The following is a 24,867-nucleotide window of genomic DNA, read 5'->3' on the forward strand; positions in this document are numbered from 1 at the left end:
GATGTAACTACTGCTGTTCTAAACAAGAAAAACCCTCACTTACATTCTCTGAGCCTGACTCTTGAGGGACAGGACCTCACCTTGCCTTTCTCCATTATATGGGATTGGAGGCCCAGAGACGTGAACTGCACGGAGGTACATAGCCTGCAACAGAATCCCAGTTACTTCAAATTCCAGAGCTTGCGAGCTTACCACACTCTTCTGTGCTTCTTAACTCTGTATTTGACACATATTAGCTCTAGATTAGTCTTCAATTCCATTGCACTTAAGATTAGTTGCTTTGGATATGTTCTTAGTTTTGTAACAGAGGTAGGCTCTGATTTCCTAGACTGAATCTTCTATGAACGCAGGATTTTTTGAACCTTTCTTTCAATTGCCCACTCACCTCAGAGCATTTAGTATGGAGCTCTGCTCTCAGCCCTTTCTGACTGATGAGGGTCTAATTAGCCTGAGATTCCTCTGTGACAACCAGCCAGAAAGTTTCTGTGTTGAAAAATCTATTATGGCAGAGATTAAAACTGGGATCTATAGTTATTATGACAGGGTGAATGGAATGTCACTGAGAAAACAAATTTACTACATTTCAGAGCTCAACAACTTGTTTGCTATTGCATAAAGTCCAAGAAAAATCTCTCTGATTCATCATGTTACTTTTCTTTGGCTGCTAGTATATACTGAGAATTACAGACAAACTCTGCCTATCATGTACAGTGCAGTATAAACAATTATGAGTGATTTTACTTAAAAAAGTTATTTTATGAGGAGAAAACAAAAGCTTGAGAAATTGCTGAAATAAAAAAATGCAAAGTATAATGCAGTTCCAAGGATGACTATTTATAGTGTTCAAATTATATTTTCCAGAAGTTTGGATATAGGTGCCCTGTGGCCAGGTGTGGATGAAGAATGAAGTGCCTCCTCCTTACATTTCATCTTGAGAGATCATCTTTCAGCAATGAAAGAGAATAAACAATGAGCTAATCAGGTTTCAAAGGTCTATTTAAAAGACACTTAAAGAATTTTACGGTTCTCTCTTTGCTGCATCTACTGCGAGAATGAAGACCACTCTCAGCAATCAGACTGTCCACATTCCAGAAAATATCAATAGTACTCTGATGGGATGCACAGTTATTGTGAAGGGCCCAAGAGGAACCCTCTGGAGGGATTTCAGTCATATCAATGTAGAACTCAGCCTCCTTGGAAAGAAAAGAAGAGGCTACGGGTTGACAAATGGTGGGGAAATAGAAAGGAATTGGTCATTGTTAATACCAACTGTAGTCATGTACAGAACATGATCAAGGGTGTTATACTGGGCTTCTGTTACAAGATGAGATCTGTGTATGTTCACTTCCCCATCAATGTTGTTATTCGGGAGAATAGGTCTCTTGTCAAAATCTGAAATTTCTTGGGTGAAAAATACATCTGCAGGGTTCAGATGCGGACAGGTGTTGCTTGTTCAGTGTCTCAAGCTCAGAAAGATGAGTTAATCCTTGAAGGAAATGATATTGAACTTGTTTCAAATTCAACCACTTTAATTCAGTAAGCCAGAACAGTGAAAAACAAGGATATCAGAAAATTTTTGGATGGTATTTATGTTTCTGAAAAAGGAAGAGTACAGCAGGCTGATGAATAAGATCTAAGAGTTATCTAGTCACAGAAACACGTCCTGGAGTCGATTTGATATTGATATTTCAGTGATGCAATAAAAGATCTCTATTGACTTTGGATTTAATCCTTTCCAACAGGTTGAATAAACTTTAGTGTCCTTTCAAAGGAACAGAAGAGGGAAAAAAAAAAAAAAGAATTTTACCACCTGGCATGGTGACACATGCCTGTAATCCAGCCACTGGAGAGGCTGAGGCAGGAGGATTAGGATTGCAAATTCAAGATCAGCATCAGCAACCTAGTGAAACCTGTCAAAAATAAAACAACAAAGGATTGGGGATGTGGCCCAGTGGTTAAGTGCCCTGGGTTCAGTCCTGGGTATTTAAAATAAATAAATAAATAGATAGATAGATAGATAGATAGATAAATAAATAAATAAATTTTACTACTGTTGAATTTTTTTTTCATACTATGAAATTTACAAAGCAGATTTTTAAATTAATAGACTCTTATTTTTAGAGCACTTTTAGGCTTACAGAAAAAGTCGATAGAAAGTACAGAGAATTCCATTCATGAATCCTCACTCCACTTCACAGTTTCTTCTATTATTAATATCTTGCATTAGTGTGATACATTTGTTATAACTGAGAAAATATTGATACATTATTGTTAGTTAAAGTCCATAGTGTACATGAGAATTCTCTCTTGTACTGAACATGAAGTGCATCCACCATTAAAATACCATCAAAACAGATTTTAAATTAACAATATATCATCAAAAGGGGCCTATAAGTTGCCATTTTGAAGCATTTAACTGTACTGAAACAAGTTAAATAAACTAAAACTAAACCAAAAACTTAGTGACCTTATTTTTTATAGTTCCTTCCAGACAGAAAAGCAATATAGTAAAAATTAAGTAGTCTTTTCTTTGAAAATTGTAGTTATTTTGATAAACAATACTGTCAAAACAGCAAATGCAAACCACACATACTTTAGCTGGTTCTCTTTCGGGTACTGTTTTCAAGGCTTGGTGTAAATACTTCATAGTTAAAGTATGTCTACCCTTGAGGATCACACAGCCATTTAATTTCTGTTCTGGCATTTGGCCTATTGTGTTTATGAGGTTCTATTGAGAAATGAAATTGATGATTTCTTCCATAACCACAAAGAAAAAATTGAGAGTTACTGATTTCAAACCACTATTATAACCTTTCAAATTTTTCTGGAAAAAATGTTTTCTTTCCAAAATGGGGGGAAAAAAGAAAAAGAAAGAAAGAAAAAAGAAAAGGACTCCCTATTAAATGTCTATTTGTATCATACCATCTCTCAATATGTTGACATTTCATCTCCTGATGACTGGTGATGGAAGGCTATAGCTCCCATCTGTAGTTTGGAATCTACTAGGTGAGAGAGATCACTCATTGGCCTCCTCTCTACTGGTTTCTCCATATTTTTTTTTTCTTTTTGTACCAGGGATGGAACCCAGGAGGTGCTTAACCACCAAGCTACATTCCCAGCCCTTTTAACATTTTATTTGAGACAGGGTCGCACTAAATTGCTTAGGGCCTTGCTAAATTGCTAAGGCTGGCCTTGAATTTGAGATCCTCCTGCCTCAGCTTCCTGAGTCCCTGGGATTACAAGTGTGTTCCATGGTATATGCCACCCTGCCCCACTGGTTCCTCCTTGTTGAGGCATTATTTTCAAGAAGAGTGGGCTTGTATCTGGGCTACCCTTCCTGCCATCCACAGCAACTTTCTTGTTGATATACATTCACTGATCTTGTTTTACCTCCACAATCCCCTGAGGACCTGGAAAATCAATGGTGATATTTTCTCCAGTACCTCTCCTCTTGTGTGCACAGTCTTTTTAAGACATTTTTTTTTTGATTCAAAATCCTAACTGCCATGCACAACAATTTCTCTGAAGCAATGGTTCTCAAAGCCCACAGCAAACTTGACCCCGGGGAGATATTTGGCAATGCCTAGAGATGCCTTTTGGTTGTTACAAATGGACAGGGAAGGGTACCAATGGTATCTTTCTATCTAATGAATAGAAGCCAGGGATGCTGCTAAATAGCTTATAGAGGACAGGATGGAGTCACTTCCAAGGGTTTTCTGACCCAAAATGTCAAAGTTCTGAGGTTGAAAAATACTGCTCTTGAGTTTTAATCAGTTGGTCATTTGTGCCATCTCATGTTGAAATACCTGGACTTAAAGCATTACTTCCTGATTCTTATATCAAGATAATGCCTGGTAATAGTGGAAAATGGTGTTTTCCTATCACCTTGTTCACAAATAAAGCTATAATATTTGCAAGATAGATAACCTTAGTTGTCATTCATAATGTAAACTGTCACAAGGGATAAGAGATTAACTGATTTCACTGCCAACTTTTACAGTGTCATTATTTTCCCCTCTAACTACCTCCTTAATATCCTTGCTGACCAAGATAGTTTAAAATGGAAGACAATTAGAGGATTTTGCTTAGGAAAAAATGAAGTATTTAGGCACAAAAATAATTCACAGTGGACCTCTTATATAGAATGCTTAAAATATTCTTTCATTAACAGATTTCCTTAAGTGGCTCTTTGTTACTTAATAAGAATTCCTGTTGTTGCTACTGTTGTTTTCATGCATAAACACCAGCATCTATAGATTTCCAGGGTGTTTTTTTTTTAGAATTTCACACCACTTGACTTCATGTTGTTGTCTGATATAATTTTTCAATCTTAAAATCCCATTGCATAAAAGCTAGTTTGTAAATACACTGTAGAAGCCATTGTAGACTGGCAATCAAAGAACCAGATCAAACATACTCACTGACAGTTTTGTTTAACCATGATAAAAATTAAATCTTTTAAATTAGTTGCCAATATTTAAAAAAAAATAGTAGATTGCTCATAAAAATTGAAATTGCTCTCTGGTAAATGGAAAGATCTAGCATTCAGTCCTAGCATCCCTCATGCCAATGGTCTAGTGCAGGAGGACAATGACTGGAGACTTAAAAACAGGCAGTTGCATGCCAGCTTACTCAGGTTCCCAACCAGACCACCAGGCACCTGTCATCTGTGCCCTTCTGGTCATGTGAGTTTGCAACCCCCACTTGGTTGCAGTTGAGTTCTGTGGTTGGTGGCTAATATAACCCAATCTTTGGCAAGAATTAAAAGAATTTAGCAAGTCACAGGGGAAGGGAAGGTTGGGACAATTTGGGAGGATGGCAGGAAGCCTGCTGAGAGTGGAGAGAGTGATCTGCAACTGAATCAAGGGGTCAAGGAAAGAGCCACATTTAAAAGTGAAAACAGATGCCGAGGCTCCAGTCTGCCTACCAGTATCATCCCCCAGAGGAACCTGAACTTTGGTAAGAAGAGGGCAGACCAGGTAGAGAAAATGAAGAAAACTACGCTGATGACCATGTCAGAGGCACTCTAGAATTGAACTAACAACCTGTATGTCATCTTTACCCAGACGGTGGGTTCCTCGTCCTGGTCTTTATTCCTGAGCAATCCCCACAATTAGAAATGGAATCCTGGGAGGACCCCAGGAGGCAGCATCAGAACAAGGCAAGGGTGGTGTGATGTGGGGGGTTAGGACACAGGTGGAGGAAACAAGCCACTGGAATTGAAAGGTGAGATCCCAGGCCAAAGAGAAACAGCAGGCTACGGAGAGATGGGACAGAAGAGAACAACGAAGGCAGTTTCTGGCTTCCTCCTCCTTCCTTTGTGGGAAGCCTGTGATATGGTCTCATATCTAGAAGACCCTGGGGCCCGCTTGTTCCTCTGTCTGTAGTGATATGAGGTCCCCTCATTGGTCATTCTCCAGTTGTCAGTTCCTGATTCCTGCATTGGCTACAGCACATTTCCTCTGAACACTGTATTTGACTATTTTTCTAGTCAAACAAGGACTGGAGAAAAGCCCAGGTGGTCTGGCCCCACAGAGCTTCAGGACACTTTCCCCAGCCCCTTCCCTTGCCTCAAAGCAGGGTGAACAAGAAGACATCTTTAAACTACAGTCTCTGCCTGACTCTAGAATGAGATGAGGAGAAAAAAAAAATTAGGGGATGGAGAAAGGTGAGGAAATCAGTTGCTTGGCAGGCATTAAGTCTTACTTGATGCAAAGGGAAAAAAGAAAGACATTTGCAAAAGAAAAGGAATGAGAGACTATTTAAATCATTTCTGGAAGAATTCTCAGGAAAATACTATGCTAAGCTTGGTTTTCCTCCTTTGTTTATATATAAACAGACCATGCAATTTACCATTAAAAACTGGATTCTTCTAAGGGTGCAAATAAAAGCTGTTAGTGATTTTTCCAAGATAACATTGACTTGAGATTGGCCACTGAAGACCAGGCCATCAGGTTTCCCTAGTTAAAGTCAAAGTAAGGAAGCTTCCTGAAGACTCATAGCCCCAGGCTACTAATTGATTTAGAGGCCTTGAGGCCTGGGCTGTAATCAATTGTATTATGATGTAAAAAGTGAAGGCTGAGATTGGTTAGGACCACTGGGAGTGCTTCTAAGAATCTAAGCATATAAATTAAGCATCTCTAAGCATCTAGATCCCCCAGGCACTTTAAAAACATACCCAGGAATTCAATTTGAATTATCTGGGTTGGGCCTAAACAAGGGGTGTGATTCAGGCTGGTGATTCCAAAATGCAGCCTACCCAACACTCTGCATCTTCTCTTGGGCTCTAGGAGCCCTTTCCCTTTCTCCTCTCCTTTATGTGCTGACATAGCAAGCCCTGGAACTAGGGAGTTTCCTCCCACAATTTTGGGGCAAGAGGAAGTGGGAAAGTGAAATTTTGTATTTAAGCTGAGAATATGTATCCCCAGTCAAGGATAACTGATTTTTTTCCCCTCCCAGTAAAACCTGTAAACCAGATCTGTAACAGCTCTTTTGCATCACAGGCATACAGATTTAAGGATGCTTTGGCTAGCTTTTTATCACTACCTAGAACCACACAGACACATTTATTAAATTGGCTGTTGTACCTATTTAGTGTTCAGAGATGTTGACATCAAATCTCCCTCTAGACCCCAAGGATTAATTCAAGTTGTATTTGTGGAGCATCTGCTAGGGTTAGGTTATAAGGAACTGCCATGTTTGCTGCTATACTACAGAGATGCCAGGGGAAATCTGCACTTTCAAGATTGAGTCTATCTGAGAAGTAACACTCACATCTGGAAGAAGCTGGACTCCTAGGAACAGCTCTAACCAAAGTGTCAAATGACCCCATGCCAGTAGATAGTGGACATTCATGAGAAGCATTTTGAATCCTCTCAGAAAATCACCAAGGGATTATATAACCCTCAGCAAGGCTTCCTGGAATCTTCTTGTCTCTGCTCCTTCCGCCTTTTCTCTTTTCTCTTGGAATCTCAGTATTTCAATTTCATCTCTAGTCTCAATCTCTTCTCACACAGCTTGCCATGGTCACTGCTATTACCTTTCTCTCCGTCCACCCCCACAAACCCTGATCCCTAACTCTAGCTCCAATAAAATTTTTCTTCCCCCCTCCACCCTCTTCAGAGATCTGTTTCCAGGACCAGGATTCTGTTTCCTTTAAGATGCAAATCCTGCTGCTCTGCTCATATTCTTATCAGGACAGGAGACCTGTCATCCTGAAATGCCCAAGCAGCAAGTCTTCTCAGTCACAGTGGCCTGGAGCTGAAAGAGGAGGGAGGAATGTTATGGTTACTCAAAAATAAACATATTTGCTCTCTCCCTCATGTATATGTACAGGCATAACTTCTTAGAGGGCCACACACCAGTTGTCATGAAATACTGTAGAAGGACTCAGGAATGATTTTGTGTGAGAAAGATACATATGATGCAGAAATAGATGCCAGATGAGTAATTCTAAGTTAACTTTTATTACTGAACACCTTTGTAGTGTATGAGTCAGTGAAGTTTGGCCCAATAAAAGAAAAGTACAGCTGATATTGATTTTTCACTATAATTGAACATAAACAATTATTTATTCTAATAAGGGTCAGAGTGCAGATATGCACAAACTTTCAGAAAGAAAATTAGCACATAAGATCTTTCAGGTCCATAAGAACAATATAATATAACAAAAATAGAAATGACATGATTTTTTTTCTTGTTCATATCCTCTTTCGGATTGAGTACTCTTCCCTAGACTGAATTGTACACCATTTTAACCCTTGCACCTCCTACAGTGCCTAAAACATGAGAGGGCATCATTTCATGAAGAAATAATACCAGCTGGCATTACCTGAGCATTTGCCTTGAACCTGCCACCATGCAGCAACCTCAGAAGCTCAGCCTCTGATTTTCTGCCTTTCATGGTGTCCATAGAAATGAGTATTCTATGGTAAGATCTTTTATGGTTTATATCTTATAATTCTTGAAGATTCTTTTTCTTTTTTCCCCCTTCCTCCTTTCCTTCCTCCTTCCCTTTTTCCTTCCTTCCTTTCTTCTTTTCCTCCCTCTGTTCCTTTCTTATAAACATTTAGACCACAGCTCCCCAACAGAAACAATGGTACCCCAAAATGTGAGAAACAAAATCTTAATTATCTTAGTAGACACATTAAAGAAATAAAAAGGAAGAGATGAAATTCATTTTAATAATATGTTTTAACTCAATATATACAAAATGTGATCATTTCAATTTGTAATTAATATGAGCAAAAGCCCTTATGGGAGACTTTGCAGTCTTTTTTTTTTTTTAAATTCAAAATCTGGCATGTGTTTTACATTTTCAACACACTTCAACTTAACATAGTCATATTTCAGAGGCTCGATAATTCCATGTACCCAATAGCTATGGTATTGGACAACACAGTTTTGGGCCATGTGAGTTAAGAGATATAAAATTGCCAACCAGTCACCTGAAGTCTTTCATTTGAACAATCATCTTTTTCTTACCTATATCTAAAATGACATATTTATTTATATACTGATATCTCATATGTACCACAGCAGGCAATTTACATTGGCAGAATGAATAAGTGATAGTGGATTGCATTATGATTTGTTTTAGAAGGATAAGATATTAAAGAACTTCAGGTAGGGGGAGGGCTTAGCATTAATAATATGAACAGTATTGAACACATGTTGTATCCCCTGACCTTAGTCCAGCTGACACTTAACAAACATTACCTTGTGTACTGCTCCCAGCATATTGTACCAGATTGATATGATTAGCCTCACTTCTACAGAGAAATTGACACTAAATGATGTTTAGTAAGTTGCTGTAGGTGAGCATCATTGTAAATTGCAGAAACAGATTTGATACTGCATTTGTTTGATTTCAGATTGATCTCTTTTCACCATGCCATACTGCCTTTGCAAGATAAGAACACAGGATAAAGAAACACTACAAAGTTCGATCAAGTTAGAAGAAAGATCATTGCTGACTGACATTTTTTTCTTTCACTTTAATATTATTTACAGAAAGTAACAAATACTCTTTGTCTCTACACTTTTTCAACTTGTTTCCTGAACATGTCTTGGAAAATTAATGCAAAATTCTTTCAAAGAGAAGTTTAGAGAGAGAATATATAACCTACATGACATGGTTCAAAGTGAAACAATAAGGAATTGAGTTGTTTCACTAATAGTAGGAGTAGAACCAAGAAGCACCATTACTACATTCTTTTGCTGAACCTCTTCTAACTACCTTGTTAGATAAACTAGGGTGCTAAATTAGGCAAGTCTCTTCTTTACCTACTCCATAAAGTAGGCTGCCTGTTGAAAGTCAGAAAATAATGCATTCCTGTGCATATGTAATTGTACAGATAATTGCCTCTATCATTTAAAAATATCATTTGCCAAAATGGTGTCTATGATTAATTATGTTCATTTATCATTGAGTCGGCTCAGGTACATTATAAAATCCTTTCCCTAAGCTCATGCATATTTCCTCCCTTCTTGTTTCTTTCAATGTAAGTCATTTAGTAATTTAATTTAATTTTTTTTTTTTTTGTTATTCCTTGGGCCATAATTCACCTGCATAGGAACCAGTAACTAAGTTCCTCTGGTTGCAGAGGGGTTGCTTTTTCACTTAGAACATCAAGGAACACAAGGATGATGTTTAAAATCTCCCTTTTGTTTTATAGACTCCTGGGGAAAGGACCATTTATTGATGTTCAAGTATCTCCATTACCATTTCCTCAGTCTCACTGTGTTTTGGGGGCTTCAAAGTCAAATGGTAACAAGGAAAGAAAAAAAAATTAATGAGTTAAAAATATAAAAGTATACAGTAATACTGCAATCCTGACATGTGGAACTTACTTAGTGTGAATATATCGTAATTAAGGATAGGAGCAACGATTAGAGAACAGCCTAAGTCTTTAAAACAGAATCTCCTGCTGGTCTCTGCTTCTGCCCTGCCCTGGAATCTCAGAACAGCCAGAAAGATTTTATTAAACCAAATCCTTTCCTTCTCTGTGAACCCTCTATGGTTTTTCCTTCCTTCTGGACTTGAGTTAAAATCTCATTTTTTGCAAAGGCTGGTGATGGCTAAGAGATCTGGTCTCTGCTATCTCAGGACATTGTCTCCTTATGTTCATTCCTTTACTGGCTCTCCTCAGCCACTGTAGCCTCTCACTATTCTCTCAAATTCTGTGGGCATTCTTCCTGCTTAGAGCCTCTGTGCTTGCTGTTCCTTCTGCCTGGACTGCTGTCCTGTCCCACATATTAGCATGGCTGCTTCCTTACCTCCCTGAGTTATTCACGTCAATGTCATACTCTCAGCCAGACCTCCCCTGACTCTCCGTCTAAGATGTCAACCTTGTCCCCCATTAGAGCCTGCCTATCCTAGTTCCTTGTGTGATCTTATACTCTTGCATGTATCTTTCTTTTATATATATATATATATATATATATATATATATATATATATATATATTTACCTATTAATCCTGTATATTAATTTATCCCCTACTATAACATAAGCTCTCTAAGGTATGCATTTTAATCTGTTTGGTTCACTGATGAATCCTTGGGTGTTAGAATAGCACCTGGCACATAGTAGGTGCTTAAAGAGTGTTTGTTGATTGATTGAACGATGGTGTCTTATATTTTTATTTGTTAAATCTGGAACCCTATTCCCCAGAATATGCAAGATGGTTACTGGCTGCTCCAAACCTATATCTATATAATGCAATATACAAAAGAAGACAGTGCTTTCAATCCAAGTTTACTTTATATATGTCAGTGGGAACTTAAGAGTGGCCTACCTTAGTCACATATTCTCCTCTGTCGTGGTGCTAGGGCCAGGGTGGTGTTGCAGGGTGATTGATTATGACAATGGATTGAATCACCAGAAGAGAATGAAAAAAGGAGAAATTCTCTGACATAAGGAGCTTAGGCAGACAGGCTAACATCTTTAGTCCACTGTAGGACCTGACACTTACATAGTAAGTTACTCTTTTAATTTGTCTGTGTCACTTGCAAGACTTTAATATGAGTTCTGTGATGACAGGGGCCAGCTTGGTCCTCAAGGAATGGCACTGAATAGGTAGAAAGGGGTGTATTAGTCTGTTTCTGTTACTGCAGTGATTTGTCTGAGGCTGGGTATTTTAAAAAGAAAAGAGGTTTCTTTATCTCATGGTTCTGGAGGTCAACAAGCATGGTGCTGGCATTTGCACAGCTCTGGTGAAGACCTCCTTGGCTGTGTCGCATCATGGCAGATGACTTGTGGTAGGATAGTGTGTAAAAGGGAGAAGCACAAAGTCAGTTATAGAACTCCAGAGAGTGAGAAGGATCCATAAAAGGATCCACTCTTTTATAAAAACCCCTTTTGTGGAAATTAAGTCAGGGTCCTTGGAGAACTGCCTTAACCACTTCCAAAGGCAATACAGCCAATGGTCTGACCAGTTCCCAACTAGGTGCCACCTCTTAAAGGTCCCTCCATGTCTAAACATTGCCACACTGGGAACCCGGCCTCTAACACATAAATGCTTGCGGGGAGGAGAACCCCATATCCAGACCACAGCGAGGGGGTGACCCCTTTCCTGCTCATCATAAAGGGTCATGGCTGACAACCCTGTAAGAAAAGATAGATTAATGAGAGAAAAGCTTAAGACCCAAAGACCCAGGGAGAACACCCATTTTTATGAATCAGGAACAGCTGTGCAGAATATAACCCCCAAAACTAGGGTATGATCTAATAATAATAGACAGAGGGGAAGCTCAGCAAGGCCTGTCTGTTCAGATTTTCTTGGTTCCTCAGTTGTAGCATTTCATCCGCCCAGGTGTGGGGTAGGACCCCTCTGAAGTGAGGGTCTACTTTCTTTATGCACGGCAGTTAGAAAGGTGGGGACATCTAGTGATAATTCTAGTTTTTATGGCTGTCTTTGGGTTCTATCATCTATGACCACCTGGAGGAAGAGGAATTCCAGTTTCTATGACTTGCCTCAGAGGAGCATGAGGACTGACAGACAGGAGGGCAAGGAGAAGGCCAGACAGAAACTTTGCTTCTGAGGCTGCTTCCATGGCTTTCACTTTGGGGTATTGTTTTCTGAGTTTTAACACACATATTAGATTTTTCAACACATTTATGAGTGAACAAAGGAATGAATGACAAACTCCATGTGAGGCCATTATTAATGGGTTATTTGGTGGCATCAATACAAGGCAGGATGTTATGGGACTCGAGATAGTGGGGTGAAGTTGTTTATAATTTGGATTTACCTGTCAACCTAATCAAGCACCACTTCTCTGGAAGTACTCAGAAATTAGAATTTTGAGTTTGTGTGGTGTAATTTCACTTTCCTTGGTCCATTTATGACTGGCTTCCTTTGAGGTAGCCACACTTCTTTGAAAATAGGGAAGCTTTCGATTAGGTCTGGATTCTAGCCTTGCAAGTATTTCTTGGAAGTTGGTTTCCTGTCTCTCTGCTTGGCTTCATTGTGTGGGCTTCTCTGCTTAAACCTTTTGAGGGAAATCTTTCTTTTCCAAATCTTTGAGAAGCACTTTACTGTTATTCCCTTTTATCTCTGCTGCCTTTATATAACCTGAGGTCTGGTTCCTAATAGAAATCACAAGAGAAAACACAGTGTAAAGTACGAGAACACTCATTCATTCATTCTACACTATATATACTAATAGCATGCCTACTACATGCTGTGCAAAATGTGGACCGTGGGAGAGATGGTGGAGAGCACCTCGACTATAAGGGGAAGCAGATGAAATAGCTACAAAACACACCATTTCATTCCGTGTGCAGGGAGTATGAAGAAAAAGAACTCAGTGCCATGTGGTTATTTAGAGGAGTCCTGATCCATTCTAGGGACTCAGAAGAGATTGACTAAAGAAGTAATATCTGAGCTGAGAGTTGAAGAATGAATACAAGTTAAATAGTAAGAGGATTAAATGATTCAGGCAGAGGGGACACCATAATCAAAGACCTAGAGATATGCAAATGCACAGGTTCTTTGAGGACATGACTGCAGAGTGGCTGCAGTTATTGGAGGTGGGGATAAGTCTATGAGATGAAATCAAAGAAGAAGGCAAAGGTCAGCTTGTGCAGGGGTTAGAAGGCATATGCTAAGGGGTCTAATCTTATTTTGAGAGGTAGGAGAAGCCATTTAAATGGTGGAGAGTGACACCATGATTTCTCTTTGGAACAGATCATTCCAGCTGCAAAATGGAAAAGATATTGAACAGAGGTGGCTAAGATCTCTTAGGAGGCAACTTGATGTAGAAATGAGAATTTGGAAGATTAATTTTTATATTCCTTGACTGAGTCCTCTGCTTTCTCAAGTCAGTCAGCCAGACGTTCTCATGTGGAAACTGATGGAGGACTTCATCCTCACTTTAGCATACTGGAAAAAACGGCCCAACAGGGTGTGGCTAGTTCTGCTGGATAAATAGATACACTTCCTGAACTCACTAACTTTGAGGTATCAGAGTTTAGTCATTGGAAGAAAAATCAGTGAGAGGACTGGGAATATATGTGATGCTGGCAACCTGTCCATCCTAGAGCTACATCTTGAGAGACAGCTGCAACAAAACAAAACAAAAACCCTATAATTGGAGCTGAATGTGAATGTGGTTATTAAAGAAGATCATGCTAGTAAAGAAGGAAAAGAGATCTCAAATACACCTATATTTAAGGAATAGGTATTGTACATTTATTAGCTTCACAAATGCTTATCAAGTGTTCACTGTGTTCCTGGCACTGGGCGGTGAGGCAGCCAAAGAAACTAGCTGGAGATAAAAGAAGAGAACTCTGCAAATGTGAAGTAATAAATGTCAAAGGATAAGAAAGTTTCAAGAAGGAGGAATGGTCAATCATCTAGTTGCTACAGAGAAGAAAGTACAATGAATACTGGAAAGATAACCTGTGGGTGGTTAGACTGCATGTTAAATGGTGCACATTAGAAACTCACGTAAGCAGACAAGCTAGTAAGAAGTCTCAGGGATACTCCATATAAAGGACCTGACAAAATCCTCCTCCCATTGTACAACTTTAATTTATGGAAAGATGAGACTTGATATATAAAATTTCACTTTATATCGCATTTCCTTGAAACACATCTCTTCCTTCTACAGAGAGCTGCACTACCCAGGGCCTGCCATGGCTGTCAGCCAAGAGTAGAGATGTTGTAATTTGAAGTTGACAGCAAGATGACCCTTATGGGGTCACTATAGTTTCTGTCTCATGGCAGATCCTCCTGCTGAAATATGGAGGTGCCATGATGTTAAATCAATAGTAGTGAGTGATGCAGAGATCTGAGATGAAGCTAAACACAGCTTCCTTTGATTCGGCCATTTCATTTTTCTTGCAGGACACTTTAGAAGAAGAATCACCTCTGGATAAATCATCTTCTCAGGTTTGCTATTCTAACCAAATGACATTATCCAAAGAGGATTAGAAAGGCCTGAACATTAACGCTATTCATTTAGGGTTCCATGTAAGGTTTTGCTGAAGCAAAAGACTCTCCATAAAATTTATAAGGTAGCAGGAACAAACATTTCTGTTAAGAACATTCAGAAAGTAGTGATTCCAATTACAGATTTAACACCAAGGAACTCAGTAATGAAAAGTAAAATTGTGAAAGAATGATATTTGACCTAATAATATTTGTATTTTTATTTTCCAGAACTCTAGAAGACAATGTATCTGATATCTATTGCTGTACAACAAAGCACCCCAAAATTCAGGAGCTTAAAACAAGAAACATCTATTCAGCACAGGATCCTGTGGGTTGGCATTCTAGGAACAGGTACTGTACATTTATCAGCTTCACAAATGGCGAGGCTTAATCATACAGTTCTAGCCTCAACTGGGCTTCCCCATGCCTGTGCAAGTGTGTGCTAGGAAGCTGTGCTTCTGGGATTAGCTAGGATGCTGCTGGTGAATGGCTTATATGCCTCTATGAACCAGAAGTCTAGTAGGGCTTGTCCACATGGCAACTGGGCATGGGAAAAGAATTGAAGCCTGAATATTTCTTGAGGCATGACTCAGAGTTGGTACAACATTGTTTTTGCCACATTCTTTGAGCCAAAACAAGTCACGAGGTCAGTTCCGATTCAAGAGAAGAAAAAACAGATTTCATCTGTTGATGACAGAGATTGACTACAAAGTTATACTGTAAAGGAGCCATTTGGTCATTTTGCTGTCTACCACAGATGATGCATTGTTTTTATCCTATTTGCTTCACATACAAATAGGTAACATGTGCAATATTTAAACACTACTTTTTGGAAAGGAAAATAGTATTATTTTTCTCCTTATAACTATTGAAAACTGGAATCTCTCTTAATGCAACCAGTTAGGATGGTATTGTGTTAATAATACCTTTGAATCATTTCATAGAAGTAGAATCATTTTCTACTTCTTTTTTCCTGTAACTGGGAGGAAAATCCTCATGTTTTCAGTGACTATCAGTCCAGAGCTATGTGACATAACCAATCACAGACAAAAGCAAAACTTCTTAGCAGCAAGAAAAAAAAAAAAAAAACAAACAAACATCAAGAGGCTGACATAGCAATCTTGTGTGAATTTTTGGAATTGCCAATGGAAAAAGGACACCTTGATGCTATTTCCATTTCTGCCTTCCTAATTTTAAATGCTCTTTTATTAAGATGGCAAATTTAGGCCTCAGAATATATTCAACAAATGAAATATATAATTGAAAGATGTACCCTTCACTACTTCATTTGTACCATATAGACCTCTTATGGAATCAAGGACATTTCATGGAAAGGGAGGTTTAAGCTATTTTGCTTGTGTATGGAGAAAATGAAATTTTTTGATGTCTTGGCTCAAACTGAATAGAATCTCACTTAATAGCCCATGTAGTACTTTAATATGATTTATTATTATGCTAATATTGTAATGTAATATTTATTAAGCATTGCAAGTGTGCAGAATACTAGAGAATCCACATAAAAAATCCTGATGTATTTCAAGGAAACGAACTAAAAACTGCACTCTTCTAATCCACTGAAAAAAAGGGTAATTCAGAATCTAGCTGAACCAATAAATCCTATTTAATTTAGTTTATATCACATACCCCCCCCAAAAAAAAGTGGGAGGAGACTAATGGAAATGGAGAGTGATAATCTCTGATGAAAGATTAGTCATTTTAAGATTATACTTTCTTCCATATACTTGAGTTTAGAAAAATTCAATTCAGTAAATTATTTCTCATTTAAAATGTTTTGGCCAATAATCTTCTGCATTATTATCTGATGTTCTAAGAGAATAAAAGTTATAGTGGTTTCTATAGAGACCAGTTTTATAACTATTATCCCAAACTACCAGTGAAATGTTTAAGAAAAGTTATACCTTCATGGTATCTTTACAGCATCACAATAAAATTTACAATGTTGGCATAAGATATTTGGAAGTTTCCAATTAGAATTATGAAAATGAATTAAGAACAATTTTTCTAAAGATTAATAATGCTTTGCAAAAGACCATCTCTAGTGTGGCCAAGGGAGGAAGATAGGAGAGGGAGAGGGAGAGGGCAAGATGGGCTCCATCTCCTTGTTTACTGAGCCATGTCTCCAGAGGGGCTCCTGGGAAGGGAGAGGGAGTGAACAGGTGGTGCAGCAGCAGAATGGGGGGAGAAGAGAGAGACAGAGAGGGAGAGAGAGATGGGGGAGAAGGGGAGAGGGAGAGAAATGAATTATTTAGACGATTAAGACAAATAAAGAAAAAAAAATCCAGACTTGAGAAATACCAGAACCCAAATCCTCCTAAAGAAGCTTTTTGTCTGAAACAAACAAACAAAAAAAGCACATAATTTGAGAAAAGAATATCTTAATTTACTATCATTCTACACGTTACTTTGCTTGGCCAGTTTAGAGCTGAAGGAAGAAAAAGTAAAGCCAAAGCTAAAGGGCTTGGAAACAGCATTTCCTATTTTATGTAAAGATGCTTGCTTATTGACTAGGGGTTATATCCTCTGCTCATCTTTAAATAGAATTCTCACAGAAGTTGATGAAAATCTTTGTTGAAAATTGATGGAGAAATAAGTTCTCCTTCTCCCTCTGTGTCTCTGTATATATTCATATATATGAATATATTTCTCTCTCTCTCTCTCTCTATATATATATATATATATATATATATATACACACACACACACACACATATATATATTCACACATATATATATACACACATACACACATACATATACATAATGTATATATTAACTTTTGGCGGTTGCTAAGCAAATAAAAGAATATAAAAATAGATACTTATATGCTGTTTTGAGAGATGGTAGATGGAGCTGGCAGGAGTATATATTGTAATTATTAGTTTGAATGTGGAAATAAAGCACAAATTAACAGCTATTTATATTATTTTTACTTTATAAAGGTATGCTGTAGATATGTATAATTATAAAATATAAATTCAAACTTCTTTTTTAAATTATAAACATTCATGGTAATATGTATCATTTTAAGTAAAGAATTCAAAATAATATTTTAGGATAGTATATTTTATGCTAATTGATTTATTAGATTTGTTAAAATTCAGATAATTTTTTATAATTTTTATTTAAAAAATTGAAGAGGGAAATATAAATCAGTAAAAAATACATATAAGTTCAACTAGTAAAAGAGGACATGAAAATTGCTATGGAAATAAAACATTTATCAATTTTAGCTTTATGGTTGAAAACTAATCATGTAACTCTATGGTATATATACTGAAATCTAGACAATGAAGAGTGACAGGGAAATTGATTAAGCCAACAAGCCCTTGTTTGCTTCTTTTAGAATTACATACGAGCATATACATTTGTAATACATAAAAACATGTTTACATATTTACCTAATTATATGATTTAGGTATTTATCAAAATGACTGCTTATCATATGTTTAAAGAGTTTGCTATGTTGTTCTTATTTAAAGTATGTTTTGAAGTGAGCAAAAGAACAACACATAGACTGCTAGTCATAAGTGAAGACATTTTTAAATTGCCTCTTTCAGAATACTGCAGCAACTTGCTAAGCTGCTTCTGTTTATCTATAGACTTTAAGAGAAAGGATGCTGTGAAATAAAGGCTCAGCAGGCCCCAAGACAGTAAGGAATGAGGAAAAGTGGGAAATTCATGATGGAAGTTGAAGAGCACATGATTGAAAGTGGAGATGTAGTACTCCATTTTGCAGATTTTTTTTTTTTTTTCTGTTAGGTTGCACACAGAGGAGACAGCTAGATCAGATAGAAAAATAGTGTTTTAAAGTCTCTTAGGAGAGAAAGGCTAGCAAATTTATTTCTAAACATTCTGAGAAACTTGTTCCAAAGGGGGTGAATAGCAGAAAAGGCTTCACTAGTAACTTCAAACAATCTGTGGGCAGGGCAGTTGAGTGAGAGTTTGGTGATGGAACCTGGGCTTCTTTGGGCTTCAGAATGAATACTAAAATTCTAGGAAAATAGTAGGGTTGGCTTAAATATCATCTCGTTAATCATCTCTTAGAAAGTTTTGTGTTTAATTATTATTTCTTTAATGTTTGCTCTAGAGTTTACCTCCTTTCTTATCTCTTCTGGATACAATTTCTAGTCTGACTTCTGAATATCTAGGTGCACTTCATTTTGCTATATTAGGAATTGGTCTGTGGACTGTGGGGTTTGATTCACTGGCTCATTTCATTTATTTGCTTAGATACTTGACCCAATAGAACTCTACTTCTATTTGGTGATAGCTAATTCAAATAAAACACTAGTTCAAAAGAATGATTAAACTATATTTACAAGTAAGCTATGTTCTGCAATCTCATATTCAAGATGGCTCTTATAAATGATTGTGTGACATAGAAAACGATTTAAAAGTATCATTCATTTTAATAGAGAGGATCATGAAAATTAGTTCTCTAAAGTAGCAACATCCCTCCTTACTGGTTAGCAGGGACACTTCTCCAGATAAATAAAAACAGAATTTACTTCTGCCTGAAAGATTGAAGTAATTAAGACAAAAATAAATTACCTGGATCAGTGGTTCTCAATCCTCTGTGCTCATTAGAATTCTCTAAGGAGCTTAAAAAAAAAAATCACAGATCCAGGTCCCCAACCCTAACCAACTGAAATAGGGAGTGGTCCTCAGCATTGTTCTTTTTCAAAAGGTTCCCCTAAGTGATTTTAATTCATAACCAAGATTGGAACACTGATCTAGGTAAAGGTTGAAAAATCAGATGAATAAATTTCAGTTGGTATTTTAATTTGAGGAATGTAGATTATTACTTCAATGTTTCAAATTTTAGAACCACCAATGCATTTGGTTTCCTGTAACTTTAAATCCTATCTTTTTCAGAATGGCAGTAAAGACCTTTATAGTGTTAGCAACCTATTTTTCAGGTCTCAGCTCTACACTGCTTCAGTCTTGTTTAACTTAAAGCATTCAAACATTCCTTGCACTTTTATTCCTCCATGACTTAGTTTCTTGCTAATTTTTCTTTTTCAGTCAGACATTGAACTTCCTGCTATATTTGGCAAAACATCACTTAGTCTGTAAAGGCCACCTTAAAAGTCATTTGCTTCTGTGACACTGGGTTAATCATAATGCATTTTATTTAATGCTGATTTGTATAGATTTAAATCCTGTTTTCCTGAAGAGACAAAGTCACATTATCTAGGAAAAAGGGTGAAGTTCATGCCTCTCAATAAATTGTTATCTATTCAAGTATGTATATAATATATTGCTGCCAATACCAATTATTATTTAGGTATATAATCCCAGAAGAAGGTATTTGATTTAGGCTTATGAATTATTTCACACAGGCATTTCAGTTATGTTCTGAACAGCTGCGAATTTCAATCTTATTCCAACCCCTTGAATCATTTTAAGGGAGACCACAAAGTATGACTTTTTTTTTCTGTTTAAAATGGGCATATTCAGACTTTAAACAAATTAGAACTATTTAAAATATTAAGACATACGTATTGTTCTGATACGTTGATTTTTTTTCACATTTGGTTATAGCATGTTTCAAATGGAAACATACACGGTGATCATTTCTTTTTTCCTCACCCTCAGGTCTTGATGCCACAGGAAAGCAGTTTGCTAGCTCCTTGATACCTCATAGTTCTCTAAAAAGACTCTTCCATGAGGATCAGCATTTTCCCCAAGACAGGAGTTCTGAATTCTCTTTTTCTTAAAGATACATACATTTTTAAAAAGGGGTCCAGTACTCTTCTGCAAAACTGTTTCTGTCTCATGAGCACCTATTAGAGCTACTACCAAAAACATGAAGGCAAGAAAAGAAATCCATGCATCCACAACAGTAAAAAAGAAAGGCCTCAAACTTGAGCATTAGCAAGATTACAGACCAGGGAGGACATGAAATAATGTTTTAAATGAAAAAATCGTCTTAAAAGCCAGAAGATTATCCTGTGGTCTCTTCCTTAGGTTTTCCCACTTCTTTCTCACAGCAGGAATATTGTGAAATATGCAGCTGATAGAGAGGCATTCATGTGAATATTCTGAACTTAAATTTTCTTTAAATAATGAAGGTGGTTGCTTGGTTAGAGTGGTTTGTTGTGGAGTTCCTAATTATACAGGTTGCGATTTATATCTAGTCACAGAACACTTAACATTTCTAGGATGATTTCTAGATAACAGATATGAAAATTTTCCGTAGTTGAAAAACTTAATTTTTAGGCAAAGGCCGATAATATCCAAGGAACCATATGCCTTTGGGAATTGTTTCCCCTCAAGCCTATATTGATCAAGACCCTAGATTTTCCATCAAACTCAATAGGTCGGCACCATTAATGCTGGGTGCGGACTACAGGCCCACCACTGGAGGGCGTCTGGACGCTTCTAAACAGCTCCAAAGCGCCTGGAAATCTCGAGCCCTAGAACTGGAAGGCACAGGAGGGAGAATATATTTGATTTTATTAGGCTAATAAGTAAAAGGGACAACTGGCAGGTTAGGAGCAAAACTAAACTGCTTTCTTTCTTGGGATCATTCCTTCCCGCCGAGGCAGCAAACTCACTAGAGAGCAATAGAAAAATATTAACATTTCCCGAGCCCGCGGAACCCGGTGCGGGCAGGTCTCCGCGGGCCTGCGGGCCTGTGGCCCTGTAGCGACGGGCGTCGGGCAAGGTTCCAGGGCGCCGGACGGCTGCGGGGGGAACGTCTCACGGCGCCGAGAAAGCCTAGCTGCCAAGCGATTGCGCTCTGGTGTCGACAGAGGACCGAGGCGCTTCAACCTGTCCTAGAAGTCCAATTAAAAAAAAAAAAAAGAAAGAAAGAAGAAGAAGAAAAAAAAGGAACTACTTCCCATTCCAACTCCACCCTCTCTCTCTTTTCGCAACGGGTTACTTCAAGTCATTTATTTACGGGGAGTGAGCAGCGAATCAGCCTCAGGATTGAAATGAAAAAGGTGTAAAGCATTTCTGATGCGCTCACTTGCCGCATTCATTTCCTCCCTGTTGGAGGTTCGCACTGAATTGTAATCACTTTAAACTGAGATTTTCCCGATTTTTTAAAAAAGAGCTTCCAGATCATCACTTTAAAGAGAAGTCTTGCTCCTGCTCAGGAATCTTTAAATCTCCAATAGGGAGAGAAGGCTTGAAAGACATTAGGAGAAAGGCTCGGATTTCCAGATAACCCAGCGCCGGGCAATGTACGCGTTGTGAACAGGGCAGAGATTTACTAAAACATTCATTCGAGTAGGTTGGTTTCAGCCCGTCTGCTGAGATTTCAAGTCACCTGAGGGGCCCCAGTGACAGTTGTCGGCTCGCTGTCTACAGAGTGGGAACCAGTTGCTTTAAAATCGAAAGACCCTACAGCCAAGTAAAAAGATGTCAAATCATTCCTCAGCCCCGACGGAATTCAGCATCCAAAGGGTTACACGTGGCTGCCGGTCTCCAGCGGAGGAGAGCGCGCCTTCGGCACTCCTAGTAATTCAATTAGTCAGGTTTCAGGAAGGTGGGGTGGGGGGTGGGGTGAGAGGCGTGGGGAGGGAGATTAGGAAACCGCCTCTTTCTCGTGGAGCAAACCAATCCGGTTGGAGTAAAGAGAGAGGAAAAAATCCCGATCTGTAAGCAAACAGCAGGCTGTTCCCTGACTGGCTGCTCCGGCTACCCCCCACCTTCGCAAGTAAACTGGAAGGAAAAAAAAAAAAAAAGAAAGAAAGAAAGAAAAAAAGGCTGCCCACATGATCCGGGCCGCGGCAGCAACGCTGGTTGGCTGCGCCTCCCCCTGCTCGGTCCGGAGCTCACACCCGCTCCCGCGCCTCCTGCCAACCCCGCGCCCCGCGCAACACGCCCAGGCGGAGCCCCCCTCGCCCACGTCCACGTTCACGCGCGCGGTCTCGCGCAGTGGTGAGGCTGCTGTTGGGTCGCCTCTGCTGTCGGCTTTACACGCAGGTCATTAACGAGGGGGCGTGCCCGAGGAGATTTTTCCCATAAAGCATTTTTCTTCTTTTTTTTTTCCTCTCTTTTGCAAAACTGACTTTTACCCCTTTCCACTTCTCGCCAGTCGTTTCAATCTCTCCAGGGCTGCTCGTGCTTCTGCACTCAAGTTTATTTATTTTCCCACCTGGGTTGGGGTTTTAGGATTCGGATTCTGATTTTTACCTCTTGTTGCTGCTGTGCCTAAGGAGGGAAAGAGAAGCAGCTGCGGGAGGATCGGGAAGGTTTTCTGATGTAGTCATCAGGGAGGTGCCACTCGCTCGTGCGCGCTCTCTTTCTCTCTCTTTTTTTGTTTTTCCTTTTTTCCCCATTTCAAACTGATTGATGTATCTCTACAAGTTGCTGGACTTGGGGCCAGCCCCGTCGGAGTCACAGGGACACTTCTGAGAGCTCACCCGGGGCTCTTGGCACCGCGTGTGGGGAATCAGTCTCGCTCCCGGAAGGCGATCGGAGACTGACATCAACCCATCCCGGAGTTGGAGGGATCCTTTTGAAAGTGATTGTTTCCCCTCCCGCTCTCCAGCAGAACAGTTGGGTTGGCGTCGTCTTGCAGGTTTGGGAATCCCAGCTCCGCCGGGCTGGCTGGTTCATAACCTCTACTCTTCATTCACTTTGGTGCACCCACACCCGGCCAAGAAAAGCACACAGGAGAAATCCCTGAGACTCGGCCACTGCCCGGGGTGCCGACTCCCGCTGCCGCTGCAGTCCGACTCCACTAGGGACCTGCGGGAAGACTCGAAGAGCCAAACTTTTCTTTGAGGTTTTCGAGGCAAGACCGCTCCTCGCCAGCGCAGCTGCCGGTTAACCAGTTCCAGGACGCCGGCGGGGCTGGGTTTGCGGCTCCAGATCCCCACCCTTCTCGGCAAGCCGCCCGGTACCGCAGTACCAACTACTCCTCCGAGATTTCCAGGGGTCTCCTGGCTAAGGCACAGAGGAGGCTGGGGAAAGCTCTCAGACTTCAGGGGCCACAAGCGTCCAGCCCCCTATCTACACGGCGCCCTCCTTTTGCAGTTTCCCTCCCGCCGCCAAAGTAACTTGGAGCTAAGCGGGTCGCAGTGCAAGGGCCCCGGGCGTTTGCGAAGCCTTACGCAGCCCGTGGCGCCGACGCTGAGCTGGGCCCGGCGGGCCGGTGTATGTCTCCCCTCGGCCACGGCGCGCAACTCCCGGTGACTGTGCAGCGCGCGCCGCCGCCAGTTCCGAATCGCGCTGCCGCCGCCAGGCCCGGCACGCACCTCCCTCTGCCGGGGTGACTGGCCTGCAGCCGCCCGAGACACAGCTTGGCACCCCTTCCCCCGCCTTTGCCGCTGCTACCACACACACGCACGCTTCTCTCCATCTTGTGATTCCTTTTTTCTCCCGAACCCCAGTGGGGGTGCGAGTTTGTCTTTATCCCTTACTCCCCACCCCCCCGCCCGCAATTCGCCGCCTTCTTTTCTTCTCGCTCTCTTGCCCCTCCCCAGCTTGGTGTGCGCCTCTTTCCTTTCTCGCCCCCCTTCATTTTATTTATTCATATTTATTTGGCGCCTGCTCTCTCTTTCTGTCCCCTTCCCTCCCTCCCTCCCTCCGGATCCCCGCTCTCTCCCCGGAGTGGCGCGTCGGGGGCTCCGCCGCTGGCCAGGCGTGATGTTGCACGTGGAGATGTTGACGCTGGTGTTTCTGGTGCTCTGGATGTGTGTGTTCAGCCAGGACCCGGGCTCCAAGGCCGTCGCCGACCGCTACGCTGTGTACTGGAACAGCAGCAACCCCAGGTAAGGCGACGGGGGGGCGAAGAGCCCAGGCTACTCGGGCCTCCGGGCCCAGAGGAAGGAGCGGCGGCTGCAGGGACCAGCGCGCACCAGCTGCCTGCAGCGCGCACCCTCAAAGCCTGCGTCTCCCGGACGCTGTTGGCTTGGAGGCGCCGGCGGGAAGCGCTCCCATCGCGCCCCTCTTTGTTAAGAAGTGGAAAGCCTGGGTGTTCCTTGGAGTCCCTGGGGCTACCCAAACCTACTGCCTCTGCAGGGCATGGGGAGACTAGGAAAAGGGCGGGAGCCAGAGAGTTGGGACTTATCCGCTTCCCACCCTGGCAGGCTGACCGACATCCCAATCCCCGCGCAGGGCTTGGTCGCCCAGAGCCCGCGATGTGAGCCACCGAGAGCTTTCGCCTGGAGCGTGGGTGCGCAGGGACTGCGGAGGGAATCCGCCAAACATACCCAAAGTTTTTTTTTTTTTTTTTAATTTCTCTTCTCTTTTCTCGGTGCATACAGAGAGCGCACGGGCTAGGGGAAGTGAGGGGGGCTGGGAAGCGGAAGCTTTAGGTTTTTATTTTCCTCTTTGCGAGAAAATCGTTCGGCCCCGGAGTCAGTCCGGGCCCGGCGCGCTTGTCAATGGAGAGGATTCCTCCTGCACTTCCCGCCCCAGTGGGTTTAAGGTGCCAGAAAGTTTG

General features: G+C 40.5%; 1 protein-coding gene and 1 pseudogene across 2 annotated transcripts in view; both read left to right on the forward strand.

The window, feature by feature from the left end:
* Window positions 1-1,052: 1,052 nt before the first annotated feature.
* On the forward strand, window positions 1,053-1,676 carry LOC124103770 (large ribosomal subunit protein uL6-like; annotated as a pseudogene).
* A 20,486-nt stretch (window positions 1,677-22,162) lies between these two features.
* Window positions 22,163-24,867, forward strand: part of Efna5 (ephrin A5) — a 277,162-nt gene continuing 274,457 nt past the window's right edge. The window contains exons 1-2 of one of the 2 annotated variants that reach the window (XM_046460222.2): window positions 22,163-23,475; window positions 24,034-24,193. In XM_046460222.2, coding sequence (XP_046316178.1) covers window position 23,475; window positions 24,034-24,193 — 161 coding nt within the window. In that variant the 5' untranslated portion in view covers window positions 22,163-23,474. The remainder of the gene's footprint in view (window positions 23,476-24,033; window positions 24,194-24,867) is intronic. The other variant, XM_046460221.2, reaches the window with a different exon arrangement.

This window comes from Marmota monax, unplaced genomic scaffold (assembly GCF_021218885.2).
Source record: "Marmota monax isolate L192 unplaced genomic scaffold, Marmota_monax_Labrador192_F-V1.1 WCK01_AAM20220418_F8-fsc00006, whole genome shotgun sequence".
Lineage (NCBI taxonomy): Eukaryota > Metazoa > Chordata > Mammalia > Rodentia > Sciuridae > Marmota > Marmota monax.